At 54.0% G+C, this 13,596-nt stretch overlaps 2 protein-coding genes across 2 annotated transcripts in view; one reads left to right on the top strand and one right to left on the bottom strand.

Annotated features, from left to right (window-relative positions):
- Positions 1–164, bottom strand: part of LOC110304564 (basic proline-rich protein-like) — a 1,218-nt gene extending 1,054 nt beyond the window's left edge. Inside the window, exon 1 of the mRNA XM_021175962.1 lies at positions 78–164. Coding sequence (XP_021031621.1) covers positions 78–164 — 87 coding nt within the window. The remainder of the gene's footprint in view (positions 1–77) is intronic.
- The window catches only part of Ubtf (upstream binding transcription factor), a 12,354-nt gene extending 1,179 nt beyond the window's left edge, over positions 1–11,175 (top strand). Inside the window, exons 2-21 of the mRNA XM_029483858.1 lie at positions 361–485; positions 1,948–2,121; positions 2,973–3,058; positions 3,144–3,299; positions 5,372–5,436; positions 5,691–5,811; positions 6,161–6,271; positions 6,621–6,754; positions 6,865–7,006; positions 7,284–7,325; positions 7,430–7,543; positions 7,645–7,800; positions 8,147–8,302; positions 8,387–8,497; positions 8,795–8,883; positions 8,977–9,166; positions 9,854–9,901; positions 9,995–10,066; positions 10,159–10,302; positions 10,392–11,175. Of these exons, the coding sequence (XP_029339718.1) occupies positions 428–485; positions 1,948–2,121; positions 2,973–3,058; positions 3,144–3,299; positions 5,372–5,436; positions 5,691–5,811; positions 6,161–6,271; positions 6,621–6,754; positions 6,865–7,006; positions 7,284–7,325; positions 7,430–7,543; positions 7,645–7,800; positions 8,147–8,302; positions 8,387–8,497; positions 8,795–8,883; positions 8,977–9,166; positions 9,854–9,901; positions 9,995–10,066; positions 10,159–10,302; positions 10,392–10,517 (2,295 nt within the window). The 5' untranslated portion in view covers positions 361–427 and the 3' untranslated portion in view covers positions 10,518–11,175. The remainder of the gene's footprint in view (positions 1–360; positions 486–1,947; positions 2,122–2,972; positions 3,059–3,143; positions 3,300–5,371; positions 5,437–5,690; positions 5,812–6,160; positions 6,272–6,620; positions 6,755–6,864; positions 7,007–7,283; positions 7,326–7,429; positions 7,544–7,644; positions 7,801–8,146; positions 8,303–8,386; positions 8,498–8,794; positions 8,884–8,976; positions 9,167–9,853; positions 9,902–9,994; positions 10,067–10,158; positions 10,303–10,391) is intronic.
- The last annotated feature ends 2,421 nt before the right edge of the window (positions 11,176–13,596 follow it).

The raw sequence follows: 13,596 nt of genomic DNA, 5'->3' as shown, positions 1-13,596 counted from the left end.
TCCCCGGGGCGGGCGCTCACCGAGGAGGAGGAGGAGGGGGAGAAGATTTTTTTTTTTTTTTTTTTTTTTTTTTTTGCCCGGGTGGGGGAAGGAGGCCGGAGGGCGGGAGCTAGCTGCACGCGGGAGCTGGGAGCAGTCTCTCGCGTGGGCAGGGGAGGGCGCATGCGGCACCGCCTGGCTCTGGGGGCTGGGGTAGGGAAGAGTGGGGCTCACTCCTGCACCGACTGATGAAGTCTGTGAGCCTCCTGTTCGGGTCTCGCTGAGAGTGTGGACCTATGTCCCCTCCTATGTGTGAGGGGGTGGGATAGAAAGCCCCCCTCCTCTCAACCTCCCTAAGTGGGTTTGGTGTCTCTTCGAAAGGGTGAGGTGGCTTTGACCCCGGGTGGCCCGGCCAGCGCGACCGAGGAGGTGGCTGGACAGCTGGAGAATGAACGGAGAAGCGGACTGTCCCACAGACCTGGAAATGGCCGCCCCCAAAGGCCAAGGTATGGGTCCCCAGCTTCTCTTTTCAAACTTGTCTTTTTTTCACACACGAGCTCTCCAGCCTTGTACAAGGTTCCTCTAGGCTTCGTTCTGTGTACTGGCAGACAGTCTTAAGTCTTAGAAAGTGAAGCATCTGTCAAATGGGGGTTTGGCCAAATCCAAATTACTTGGCCTTGAGCTTAGAACTTGAGTCTTTCTGTTCCCTTGCTATGAATGAGGGTCACAGGGAAGACTCTTGGAAGCCAGCCTTCTTGGTTTCTTAGCTGGAAGTATCACACCTTAGTGGAGATTTTCACTCTTAGCAGCAGGTGGAAAACAGGGAAGGGGATTGTGGTGGTTTATGGCTCCAAGCCTTCGGAATTATAGATGCCCTGACCCCAGCCACCTCTGTCATCAGTGTAATGTTTATGACATGGAAGGTAGTAGGAAACTGGGCATCTGCCAATGCTTGTGAGACATCAGGGGAGAGAGGATTATGGGTCCATGTGACCCTTTTCTGCGGAAACAGGCCCAGGTTACCAGATGCAAATGAAAGTCAGGAGCTCTTTTGCATCCTGGCCATGGGTTCCCCCAGCCCAGCCTCCTTATCAGAGAGGCTCTGAGCTATCTCTGGACTGCACTTTAGCAGCTGAAAATAATTGGGCTAAAATGTCAACTTGGAGTTTTGGGGTTCTCCAGAGACCAAGGCCCTGAGAACTCTGTCCCCCTGCTTGTCTTTTCTCAGAACTACTATGTATAGTGCTAATGTTTGAATTCCATCTTTCTCAGTTGCCAGAAATGCTGCTTTGTTCTCCCTCTAGAGTTAGGTGGTGGAGTGCCTGCCTTTAGTTGTCAGGGGGAGCCTTAGGACTCACACCTCAACCTCAGGCCTTGCATGTTTGACACCCACATAGAGCGTTACCACGTTTAGATACGTTCCTTCCCTGATTCCTCCCTTTCTGATGAGCCCTTTGTCCATAGGCCCTAAATCACTAGATTTCCCACTCCATCTCATACTGTAAATAGGGGCCCATGGCAGCCTAGCATGTTAAAAGTGATTGCTTTGAGGTAAGCAAGACAGGATTCCCAGTGTAACTTTTTTTTTTCTTTTTTTTTCTTTGGTTTTTCCAGACAGTTTCTCTGTGTAGCCCTGGCTGTCCTGGCACTCACTTTGTAGACCAGGCTAGCCTTGAACTCAGAAATCCGCCTGCCTCTGCCTCCCAAGTGCTGGGATTAAAGGCNTGCGCCACCATACCCGGCTTTCCCACTGTAACTTAAGTATGGTGGCTATTTTATCTGGTCCAGAGTCCCTGCCCTGATTTAATAGGACCACAGTTATTTTTCTTTTTTAGGGCTAAGCCATGTACTGGTTCAGAATGAGAAGCAACCAGGGGCTTTGGGGAGGAAGGGATGAACTCAGAGGCTGGGGAACAGATCAAGAGAAGGGCATGAGCCAGGTGTGGTGACTTCTCTTATGTGTCACAGACCGCTGGTCCCAAGAAGATATGCTGACTCTGCTGGAATGCATGAAGAACAATCTCCCATCCAACGACAGCTCCAAGTTCAAAACCACAGAGTCGCACATGGATTGGGAAAAAGTTGCATTTAAGGATTTTTCAGGAGATATGTGCAAGCTCAAATGGGTGGAGATTTCTAACGCTGCTTGTGGACGTTGTACATCGTGGTGCGCACTAGGCTCCGCACCACGATGTACAACGTCCACCACAAGGTTTCTCTATAGCCCTGGCTGTCCTGGAACTCACTTTGTAGACCAGGCTGGCCTCGAACTCAGAAATCNNCCTGCCTCTGCCTCCCGAGTGCTGGGATTAAAGGCGTGTGCCACTATGCCCGGCTGCTTCCCACTTTTTGACTCCTGTAAATAAATACATATTGCATATGCTGTTTTGTTTTTTTTTCCTTCAGACACAAGGTTTCTCTATAGCCCTGGCTGTCCTGGAACTCACTTTGTAGACCAGGCTGGCCTCGAACTCAAATCCGCCTGCCCCTGCCTCCTGAGTGCTGGGATTAAAGGCGTGTGCCACTATGCCCGGCTGTGCATATGCTTTTCATCTCGGAGAAAATGGGGAAAGCAAACCTGTCACTTTGGACAGAAGGCCTTCACGTGTTCTTCTGCCAGCTCTAATGTATGCCTTAGGGGGGAGGAAGTGGCCTGGGCTATAGCAACCGCCTAGTGCTCACAGTTCTACCACAGTCTTCTAGGTGACTTTGGATACTTAGCGGTCTTGGACTTCTATTGCCCAAATGGCTCTAGGGGCTGAATGAGATGCAGGCATGGAAGCTACATTGAAATCAGTCTGTGACTGCTCTTAGGTTGTCCCAACTACTTGGGCCTCTGTGGCAGACATGAGCGAGGGCCTCTGGGTCGGAAGTTGTCTATAATCTGTGTTGTCGCTTTATTTTCTTCATTGAACTCAGTGTGGTGGAGGGCAAGGGATGCTGGACTATGGAGTGATGTTTCCCAAATTCCTTCCTTCCTGTTTCCTCCCCCCAGTTAAGGAAGTTCCGTACATTGACAGAATTGATCCTCGATGCTCAGGAACATGTTAAAAACCCTTACAAAGGCAAAAAGCTCAAGGTGAGTTACCAAGAGGAGAAGCTGGCGTCAGGGAAGAGGGGTTTAAAGGATAGGTGGCATCTAACCCCACTTTCCTGTGTTCCAGAAACACCCCGATTTTCCAAAGAAGCCTCTCACCCCGTACTTCCGCTTCTTCATGGAGAAGCGGGCCAAGTACGCGAAGCTCCACCCGGAGATGAGCAACCTGGACCTGACTAAGATCCTGTCTAAGAAATACAAGGAACTTCCAGAGAAGAAGAAGGTGGGGGGAGGGGGAGCCTCAGGTGTGGGGAGGGTAGTTATATTTCCAGGTGGGGGCAGCTGGTGTGGGAAGGTCAGCGGGGTGGGGATAGGCCTAAGAGAGACAAAAGGGACTCCATATCGGGCGTGTGGAGGGGTCAACACAACAGAGTGCAGTTGTTTTGGAGGTCACCCGGGGTACCTATCCCCCTCCTGGCCCACACATGGTCAGACAGGACCCATGGCAGGGGAGGACCCTGAAGGCGTTCAGACTGCTCCTGTACCCCACAGCCAAACAGCCACACTCCCTGTGAATCTGTGCAGCCATTCTCCTGCCCACCATGATACTTGAGTAGACAGGAGACCCAGGAAAGGGGAGAGATTGGTTGTCCTGAGCAAGGACTGGGGCACAGGAGTGCTGAGTAGCTTGAGGCGCTTCCCGCTAATGATGCTGGAACACACTTGAGTTTGGAACCTCTGCCGCCCTCCAGTGCTCTTCCCCCTGCCGCCTCACATAAGTGACCTTGTTTTCCCACGTACAAGGGTACACGGTCTCTCCTTGCCTCAGGCTGCTTCCTCCTACAAAAACAGACCCCTGTCCAGATTCTCAGGGGTGTCGCCCTTTAGGTAAAAGTTGTCCGAACCTCCTGGGCAGAGGTGGATAAAGCCCAAGACAAGCTCGGGGGGTTCCCTGGAAGACAGGAAGCAAAATACCAAAGGGATGGGAGAGAGCCAAACATGAGGAGGAGATGCTGGGTGATGGGGCCAGTCAAGGGTGTCAGTGCGGGGCAGTGGGGTCCAAAGGATGCACACTGGTGGGCAAAGAACACAGAGTCAAACGAATTAATCTGGCTGAGCACTCCTATGCTCTTACTGTTAAATCTAAAATAGGATAGGCTTGGTTGGGTAAAACTAGCTGTCTGTGGCCCATACCCAAGCCCGAGTAGCATTAACTGGCAGGGCTGCCATTGACCCCCTGGGTGAGGACTTGGGACTGTGACTACACACACCACCAGACCCCTGAGGGATGGGAGAGAGAGGCTAAGAAGCAGAAGCAGGGAGGGACAGAGAAACTTGAGTGGAGAAAGCTTAGGCACGGGCACACTGATGTGGGCCTGTCCTATTGTTGCTGGTCGGCTGTGTCTGGTCCTTCAGGTAAGTCACTTCACTACTCCTGATTGAGGCGTGGAGGGTGAACCCTAAGATACCTTTTAAGTTCCTGTCTGAGGAGGACTGAGGGTGCCCCAGGGAGGCCATGCTGTTTCTGGTTTCTGTTGGAAAGCATGGTAGAAATGAGCTGCCTCCTTGCTTGCTCCTGATGCCTCTTACAAGGAGGAGTCTGGTTTGGTTGTGAGCCTCTGGTCCTTTCCAGTGCTATCTTGACCCAGAATTGAGAGGGGAAGGAAGGAGAAATGGATGTTATGCAAGAGGGAAGAGGTATAAGAGGAGGGAGGGGGTTCTAAAAGCCTGGGGCTCCAGGAGCACAGAGGAAGGGACAAGGCAGGAGGGGACAGTGACCAAGAAGACAGGAATGCCGGAGACCCAGAGCTGGTGCTGGATGGGAAAGAAACTGCAGACTTAGGACATTTATTGGGAGGTGGTTTATGTTGTAAGAATTCATCTCCTGCCCCTTCAACAATATCCTCTGCTGCCTCAGAAGCAGAATTTAGCCTTCTTGGTGCTGTTAGCCACTCCAGAGGGGACAGACCAACATCAGCTGCCACAGAGATGGTGGGAAGAGGGAGCAACAGCAGCCAGAGAGCGCCACGAGACTCAAGGGAGTTCTGTGGTATTAGAGAAAATGCTGGGTGGTCCTAACCTGTCACAGTTCACCTACTCAGTGATGTGATGTACCCTGGCTTCTGGGGCATTCTGTCTTAATATGGAGATGGGTGACTGGGAGTCTCCCTGAAAATCCCACTATCTGGCTGTTAGTCACCAAGCTTAATGTAAGTCCAGTTCACTAGAGGCACAGGAACCAAGCACCTAAAATCGTAGCGGGGAGCAAGGCAGTCACAGAGGAGGGTGGCTTTTTCTAGATCTGGGCGAAGTAGGCCTTGGGTCCTGGGTGACCCCATCCCCTCCTCCCCTCAGATGAAATATATTCAGGACTTCCAGAGGGAGAAACAGGAGTTCGAGCGAAACCTGGCCCGATTCAGGTAAGGCAGAGGAGGGCTATGGGACACTGGGTGCGGTAGGATAAACATACTGTCTGGAGACTAGAACTGACCGTCCATGAAACGTGGAAGTCTTGTGAAGACTGTAGTGTCAGGTTCAGGGGCAGGGACAGGTTGCCAGCCACTAACTTCCACCGAGCTCCCGCAGGAAGGCCTAAAAGGCTTGGCTTGGGCAGCTAGCTGGGGTCTGCCCTAGCGGTGTCCCCTGCTGACCCTTGCTCCGGTCCCCTGGTTAGGGAGGATCACCCTGACCTTATCCAGAATGCCAAGAAGTCGGACATCCCCGAGAAGCCCAAAACTCCCCAGCAACTGTGGTACACCCACGAGAAGAAGGTGTATCTCAAAGTGCGGCCGGATGTGAGTGTCTGGCCAAAGGGTAGGGGCGGAGGGCATACGGCGGTGGCAAGGGGGGAGCCGCGCCTGGTGGCTGGGTATGGTGCAGGGGAGCAGGAGAGGAGGCCCCTCCCCAGGGCGGGGGATTGCATGGACAGGGCCTGGGCCAGCTGGCGTGCGAATGAGTGTGTGTGTGAGCCTGTCCCTCGCACCAAGGCGGATCCCTGCCTCTCCACCTTACCCTCCTGGCCTGCGGTGGACACTTGCGTGACCTCCTGTGGCCCGAGGGGGGCGGGGCCCTCTGTGCCCCTCCCTCCCTCCCCTGCCCCTGCCCCTGGCTGCCTGCGTGTGTCTGACGGCTTTTGGTTTGCAGGCCACTACGAAGGAGGTGAAGGACTCCCTGGGGAAGCAGTGGTCTCAGCTCTCGGACAAAAAGAGGCTGAAATGGATTCATAAGGCCCTGGAGCAGCGGAAGGAGTACGAGGTTAGGCTTCCGCTGCGCTCCTCCCCATCCGGCTCTTCACGAGCCTTTGCCCTCTGACTCGTGCCACAGCATTCTGCACGTGGCAGTCGTTCCCTGACCTTGTACTGAGGGAGGGGCCTTTTGGGCCCCTTGCCTCTGTCCCCTACCGTCTCACAAGCCCCGTCCCACCCGAGAGATCTCAGGCTAGGGCAGAGCAGGACACCATATTGCAGATGACACAGCAGACACACAGACACACGGCCATCCCCAGCTTTGCTCCCTGCCTCCCCTCCCCAGCGGCTCTCCCCCTTATGTTGTCCCCGCTAACCCCACACCCCATTACCCTCCGCTCCCCTACCTCCCTCTGCAGGAGATTATGCGGGACTATATCCAGAAGCATCCTGAGTTGAACATCAGTGAGGAAGGCATCACCAAGTCCACCCTCACCAAGGCCGAGCGCCAGCTCAAGGACAAGTTCGATGGGCGACCCACCAAGCCGCCTCCGTGAGCACTGCCCTGGATGGGTGGGCAAGTGGGCCATCAGGGAGTTGTTAGTGAAGAACTTGAACCCAGTCCCGTTTGTTCATGGGCGTGCCTTCCTCCGGATTCAATAGGAACAGCTACTCCCTGTACTGTGCGGAGCTCATGGCCAACATGAAGGATGTGCCCAGCACAGAGCGCATGGTGCTATGTAGCCAGCAATGGAAGCTGCTCTCTCAGAAGGAGAAGGATGCATATCACAAGAAATGTGACCAGGTGCGCAGGGCAGGTGCCAGGCCACCCTGAGCTTGGGGTCTTGACTTGGGGTTTCGGGCATGAGCTTTGCCTGGGCTCAGTAACTCACTGATTAAAGGTGCCTCAGCCACCTGCCTTCAGCCTGGGCCCGGTTTAGCCTTCCTGTCTGCCAGGCCTCTTGGCTGCCATCTTGAGGGGGGTGAGAAGGTTACACCCAGTCCCTAGGGGCCTGCTGAGGCTGGCTGGCCCAGGAGAATGGAGGCTGACCCCGACTGACTGAATCCCTTTACTTTCCTAGAAAAAGAAAGATTATGAGGTAGAGCTGCTGCGGTTCCTTGAGGTAAGTAGGCACCACCTTGAGGTGGGCAGAGGGTGCATTCTGGAGTCCGAGGAGCCGGCCTGCCTGCCTGCCTGCTGCAGCCCCATGCCCTTCTTCCTACCCAGAGCTTGCCCGAGGAAGAGCAGCAGCGGGTTCTGGGGGAGGAGAAGATGCTGAACATCAATAAGAAGCAGACCACCAGTCCGGCCTCCAAGAAGCCTTCACAGGAAGGTGGCAAGGTGAGTGTTCCATGCCCGTGGGGGTGGGGGCCGGGGTGGAGCCGCTCACGGGAGGAGGCTAGTGGCAATTGTACCTCCCATACTCCCCGTGTTTCCCGTAGGGTGGCTCCGAGAAGCCCAAGCGGCCTGTGTCTGCTATGTTCATCTTCTCGGAGGAGAAGCGAAGGCAGCTACAGGAGGAACGACCTGAGCTCTCCGAAAGCGAACTGACCCGCCTGCTGGCCCGCATGTGGAACGACTTGTCCGAGAAGAAGAAGGTCGGGCCTTGGAGAGACCCCCATTAATCTTCCCTAAGGGTCTCCTGGGCCACTTCCACGCGCGCGGTTACAGCCGCTCCCCGGCACCAGAAGTGAATCACACGTGTACCGTGTACCTGGGCTCAGTTGCTGGGGCGGGAGCCGGAAGAAGGGAAGCTTTCAGCTTCGTTGTTGGCTCCCTTGGAGAGCGGGCCCCATGGGTGGGGTGGAGCTTGGTGGACGTCACTGCTGCCCACGGCTTCTGCCGGACCCGCCCTCCTCACAGGGAGCCGGCAACGAATGCTGGGTGGGCTTAGCGCGCCCCCTAGGGGTGGCCCGAATGTTAACATCCTTGCTTTTTGTATAGGCTAAATACAAGGCCCGGGAGGCTGCGCTAAAGGCGCAGTCTGAGAGGAAGCCGGGCGGGGAGCGTGAAGATAGGGGCAAGCTGCCGGAGTCGCCCAAGAGAGCTGAGGAGATCTGGCAGCAGAGTGTCATCGGAGACTATCTGGCCCGCTTCAAGGTAGCGGAGAGTGGGGAAGGATTGGTTTATGGTCTCCAGCAACAGACCCCCTCCCATTACTGATACCCTGGGTTTGTACCTTAGAATGACCGGGTGAAAGCCTTGAAAGCCATGGAGATGACTTGGAACAACATGGAGAAGAAGGAGAAGCTGATGTGGATTAAGAAGGCAGCAGAAGACCAAAAACGATATGAGGTGGGAAGGGGCTGGGCCACCTGCCTCCATGATGGGCCAGGAGGGCCAGCTTTGTTTAAGACCCTGAGCCAGTCTCTTAACTTCCAGCCTGGCATAGGCTAGGTGGGCGTCAAGGTACCAGCCTCTTCTGCTGGATCCTGCTATGGATCCCAGCTAGCTACCACTACCAGCTCTAGCTCCTCCTGTCTTAATCTCTGCCGTGTTGAGATTCCAAATCCCATCCCATGCCATTTCTCTCCCCCGCCAGTGGGATGGGGAGTGCGGGTGAGAGTGTGACCTCTCCATCTCTCTCCACAGAGAGAGTTAAGTGAGATGCGGGCCCCTCCAGCTGCTACAAACTCTTCCAAGAAGATGAAGTTCCAGGGGGAGCCCAAGAAACCTCCTATGTAAGCCTGAGGCTGGAACCTATCCTGGTGTAGACAGGGCTTAGAAGGCGACTCCCTTAGGACCCTGACTGTCCCTGTCACCCCATGCTGCAGGAACGGTTACCAGAAGTTCTCCCAGGAGCTGCTGTCCAATGGGGAGCTAAATCACCTGCCACTGAAGGAGCGCATGGTAGAGATTGGCAGCCGCTGGCAGCGCATCTCCCAGAGCCAGAAGGAGCACTATAAGAAGCTAGCGGAGGAGCAGCAGAGGCAGTACAAGGTGCACTTGGACCTCTGGGTCAAGGTGAGAGAGAGGACAAAGGCACCTTGGGAGGGAGTGCCTGCAGGGACTGGGAAGTCCTGCAGGGCAGTGGGTACTAACACAGTGGGTACTAACATTTTTAAAGCTAAACAAGCCAAGGTATCCAGTCATTTGCCAAGGTTACATAGTAGACAATTCGCCTGGACTGGGTGCTCTTCCGTTCAAGCCAGGACCAGGAGACTTGTAGGGCCTGGCTAAGCTGGCAGTCTCCACTGCTGTGCTTGAATGGTCACATTTGTCCAGGGAGAATTGCCTGTTACTCAGATAGGCTAACCAAAGACCCAGAGGGATGGCAGGAATTCAGTGTTCAAGAATTTTTGTCAGTCTCCGTCGTCGTCATTTCAATCATGACTCAAAGACTGGGGTCCGGGTAGGGTTGAGCTCGTGAGTCATTGGGGAGGGGGCGTGCTTTGCAGTTAAAGGAGCCCTAAGTACAGAGCTACCATTTGGACACAGCAGTTGGGGGTGGGGGGTTGCTATGAAAACTGGCTTGGTTCAGTTTTCAGAATCAGGAGCTATGTTCTGAGCCCCAAGAGCTTTCTGCAGGGACCCAAAGTTTAGGAGGCTGAGTGTAAAGATAAGGTATGTGGGAGCTCTGCCCAGTGGACGTCGGCGGATGCAGCCAGCTGTAGGGTGGGGTTGATCTTATTCCCAGTTCTCTCTCCCCAGAGCCTGTCTCCCCAGGACCGCGCAGCGTACAAAGAATACATCTCCAACGTAAGCAGGAGCACAAGGCGGTGGAGGGGGAGGCTGGAGGGACTCTGCAGGGGCTGGGACTCACTTCAGCCCCTTTCCGATCCTTTCTGGTAGAAACGTAAGAACATGACCAAGCTCCGAGGCCCAAACCCCAAGTCTAGCCGGACCACCCTGCAGTCTAAGTCGGTAAGGCACCCCTGCAAGGTGGGTGGGTGGCTTTGGGCAGGGTCTGGCAAGGCGGGTGTATCTGGCTGCTGACGCATCTCCACACCTCCCAGGAGTCTGAGGAGGATGACGATGAGGAGGAGGAGGACGACGAGGAGGAGGAGGAAGAGGAAGATGATGAGAACGGTGACTCTTCTGAGGACGGCGGGGACTCTTCTGAGTCCAGCAGTGAAGATGAAAGCGAGGATGGGGACGAGGTGGGCAGGAGGCGTGGTGGAAGGGAGGGTTGTTGTAGATCACCAGGAGGGCCACACACACGGTGACGGTGGGGTCTTTATTCTCCCAGAATGATGATGACGACGACGATGAAGATGACGAAGATGACGATGATGAGGATGAAGACAACGAGTCTGAGGGCAGTAGCTCCAGCTCTTCATCCTCAGGGGACTCTTCGGATTCTGACTCCAACTGAGGCTCAGCCTCCACCCCAGGCAGGCAGGCAGGCAGGCAGGCAGGCAGGCAGGCAGGCAGGCAGGCAGCCAAGGAGAGCCCCTGCAGAGCTCACCTCCCCAACTGACAACCTTTGTCTCTCCCTATGTTCTGTCCGATACCCTCCAGACTCCCCCACTTTCTTTCCTTTTTTTTTTAAATCAGTGGGGGGTAGGAGGCTGCATGAGCCCAGGCTAGGACTCTGCAGCCTTGGAGCCTCAGCTCCAGGGTTCTCCAGGGACAGCAACCATCAGACTGAGCCAGCGCTGGACCGGCCCACCCCGCCCCTCTTCTGCATTTGCAGTTCCNGCATGGACAATGGACTGGGGAGTTTGGGGGTGGGAGAGAGTCTTAAAAGAGTTTGGTGAGGCCCTCCACACCTGCAGCCTGCAGCAAGGTGGATGTTCGGGGGGGCCTTTCCTTCCCAGATGGGCTTGCTACCTGGACCCCCCACATTGAACTGGAGGGAGACAAGGGTGCTGCCTTCAAGAAAGCAGGCAATGGCCCTGTCCCTCTTCCCTGCCCCTGCAGGAAGGAGCTGCCTGGACCCGTTCGTGGGGGAGGGGCAGAGTGTTTTTTTATATATGTGTATATATTTTTTTTTTAAGCTCTGAGCTGTCAACGAGACGTTTCCTACCGATCTCGGCTGCCGTCTCTGTTGTCATTTCTGGGACTGGGAGGGCTTGGGATGGGGTGGATTGAGACTTAAGAAAAATGGTCTAGGTATGCATAGAATGTGTGTAAGGCTGTGTGTGTGAGTGTGTGTGAGCGAGCGAGCGAGCGAGCGATACAGCATGACTGCGCCTGTGGATAGGAGAGAGAAGTGTGTGTGTGTGTGTGTGTGTGTGTGTGTGTAGAGCCTGCCTCTTTGAATCTGGAAAAAGGGTCGGTAGAGGCCTGGGAGATGGTATCCCTAGCAGGAACAAACCAAGGCTGCCCCTCCCTGCCATCTTCCACTGTGCCTGCCCTCTGGATCCATTGTGGGGGGCAGGGACACCACCTGATGCTTCCTATACTAGTTTGCCCCTGCCAAGGCCATGTATCCCTGAGCTGCTGCAGGTCTGTGCTGTCCAGCAGGAAAGTAGGAGGGGCAAACCATGGTATGAGCCTTAAAGCTTTTCTCTGGTCCCCTGGGCTTTAGGAAGTGTCCTGAGATCTTTTTACCTACGCGTTTCCTGCCTTGCCCCGTGTCCTATGGCCACCCCCATTTCCTTTGATTTCTCAGGTCTGTTCCCCCTTTTCCTGCCTCCACCCCTGTATGCAGAAGATGCTCTCTGCAACTGGTCTTCTAACTGCTTGTCAGCAGCTTGGGACCTTCTGGGGTCAGTCCTTTGATGGTGTAATCCAAGTCACCTTACCTGTGGTGATTTTCAGTTTTACTGTGTTGGCCAGAATTTTTGTTCATGCTATTGGGTTTTGCCTCTTGAATGAAAGCCAGAGGTGGGAAGTAGGCTCTCCACAGAAAGTAGGCTGCAGCCTAGCTGCCAGTCCCTCTTGAAAGCAAAGACATTTGCCTGGACTGTGTGATGGAGATTCCTAAAGAGAAGTTTCCCTCCCACCCCACCCCCTGTCCTTACCACTCCCACACACACACTGTCCTTATTCTAAAATTTAGTACCAGGGTTTTAAGTTCCCGAGAGGGCTTGCAGAGAACTCCCATCTCCTTGTTTGAACACCCTGGACTGTTAACACTTGAGTGAAATGCATTTTCACTTAGAAACAACTTTGAACACGACATGTGTTCCTCCCACTGCAAGTATTGGAAAATTACAGGTAGGGCTGTGGGGGTGGGGCATGTTGGTGCTGTCAGAGGTTGCCCAGGGTATATTTTAGCACTGGGACCCTTCTCCTTTTTCTAATATTTAAGGAGTCTTTTGTAGGTTTCAACAACCACCACACTTGAATTTGTACCACGGGAGCGGCTTAGACGTGACTGTCCCAGATCAAGGCCCGCTGTGGAGGTTTTGTTTTCCCTTTTTTTTTTTTTTTTGTATAATAAAGTGAAAAACCAAGGTTTGACTTCCGTCTGGTCACTGGAATTAAATAAGTGGGTGGCAGGGGTGACCCAATAACTAGCAGGCTTGACATAGAGCCCATGAAGCCAGTCTGTCCTTTCTGGAGCCAAGTGCAGGTGGCTTGCCTTCCCGTTGTTCCCGAACGGTCTCAGTGCAGCCCTTTAACTGGGGCTTGGGGAGTTGTGGAGTAGATACTTTTTCACCTAGAGGGCAGTGCTTTAGGAAACGTAATGAGCCGCTGGGGTGAAGGGTTCACCCAGGCTTTGCAAGCCCTTTCAGATGGCTCAGGGAGAGGCAGGCTTAGCTGTGGCACCCCTAACTCTACCCAGACTTCCGGTGAGAAGCTCCTGAAACCAGAGGACGTGCTCTCTGGATTAAGACCTGCCTTGCCTGTGCAGGCGTTGACTAGGTTCCTGGACAGGTAACTGGGTGAAAGGTCTATGCAAAAAAAAAACAACACTCCCCATTGATGCTGCTCCACACTTCAGAAGTCCCCATTCATTCCCCAGAGTCTCTGCTCCAGTCATTAGCATACTTGTCTTTACTCCAGGGGACATCTGCTTCTGACTCTGCTTCCTGGGTATTCCTGTATCACTCCTGAACCTCTGGTTTTTACCCATAGGAAGCCATTCAAAAGGCAGTATTCAACCAGGCATGGTAGTGCATACCTGCAAATCTCAGCTCCCGGGAGGCTGAAACTAAAACTAGAGAACACATGAGTTCAAAACTAGCCTGTGCCATGGAATGAGATTGCCTCCCCAAATAAAAGGTGGCATCTGCAGGCACTGCTTGGCTGTGGCTTAAATGTCGCCTCCAAGCTCAAGTTGAAACCTATAATAACAGTAGGAGTAAAAGGGTGAGGCATTTTAAAAATTGTGTGTGTGTGTGTGTGTTAGTCCAGAGAATAGCTTATTGGGTTTAGTTCTTTTTGTACTATATGAGGTCTCTTAGCTCAGAGCATTATGCTTGGTAGCAGGTACCTTTACCTGCTGAGCTGTCTCATCAGCTCCGTGGGATCTCCATTAAATAATATGATTACAAGAGTCT

The sequence above is a fragment of the Mus caroli genome, chromosome 11 (genome assembly GCF_900094665.2).
Source record: "Mus caroli chromosome 11, CAROLI_EIJ_v1.1, whole genome shotgun sequence".
Taxonomy (NCBI): domain Eukaryota; kingdom Metazoa; phylum Chordata; class Mammalia; order Rodentia; family Muridae; genus Mus; species Mus caroli.
The sequence above is the reverse complement of the archived record's forward strand: the minus strand, read 5'-3'. Positions and strand labels throughout refer to the sequence as shown.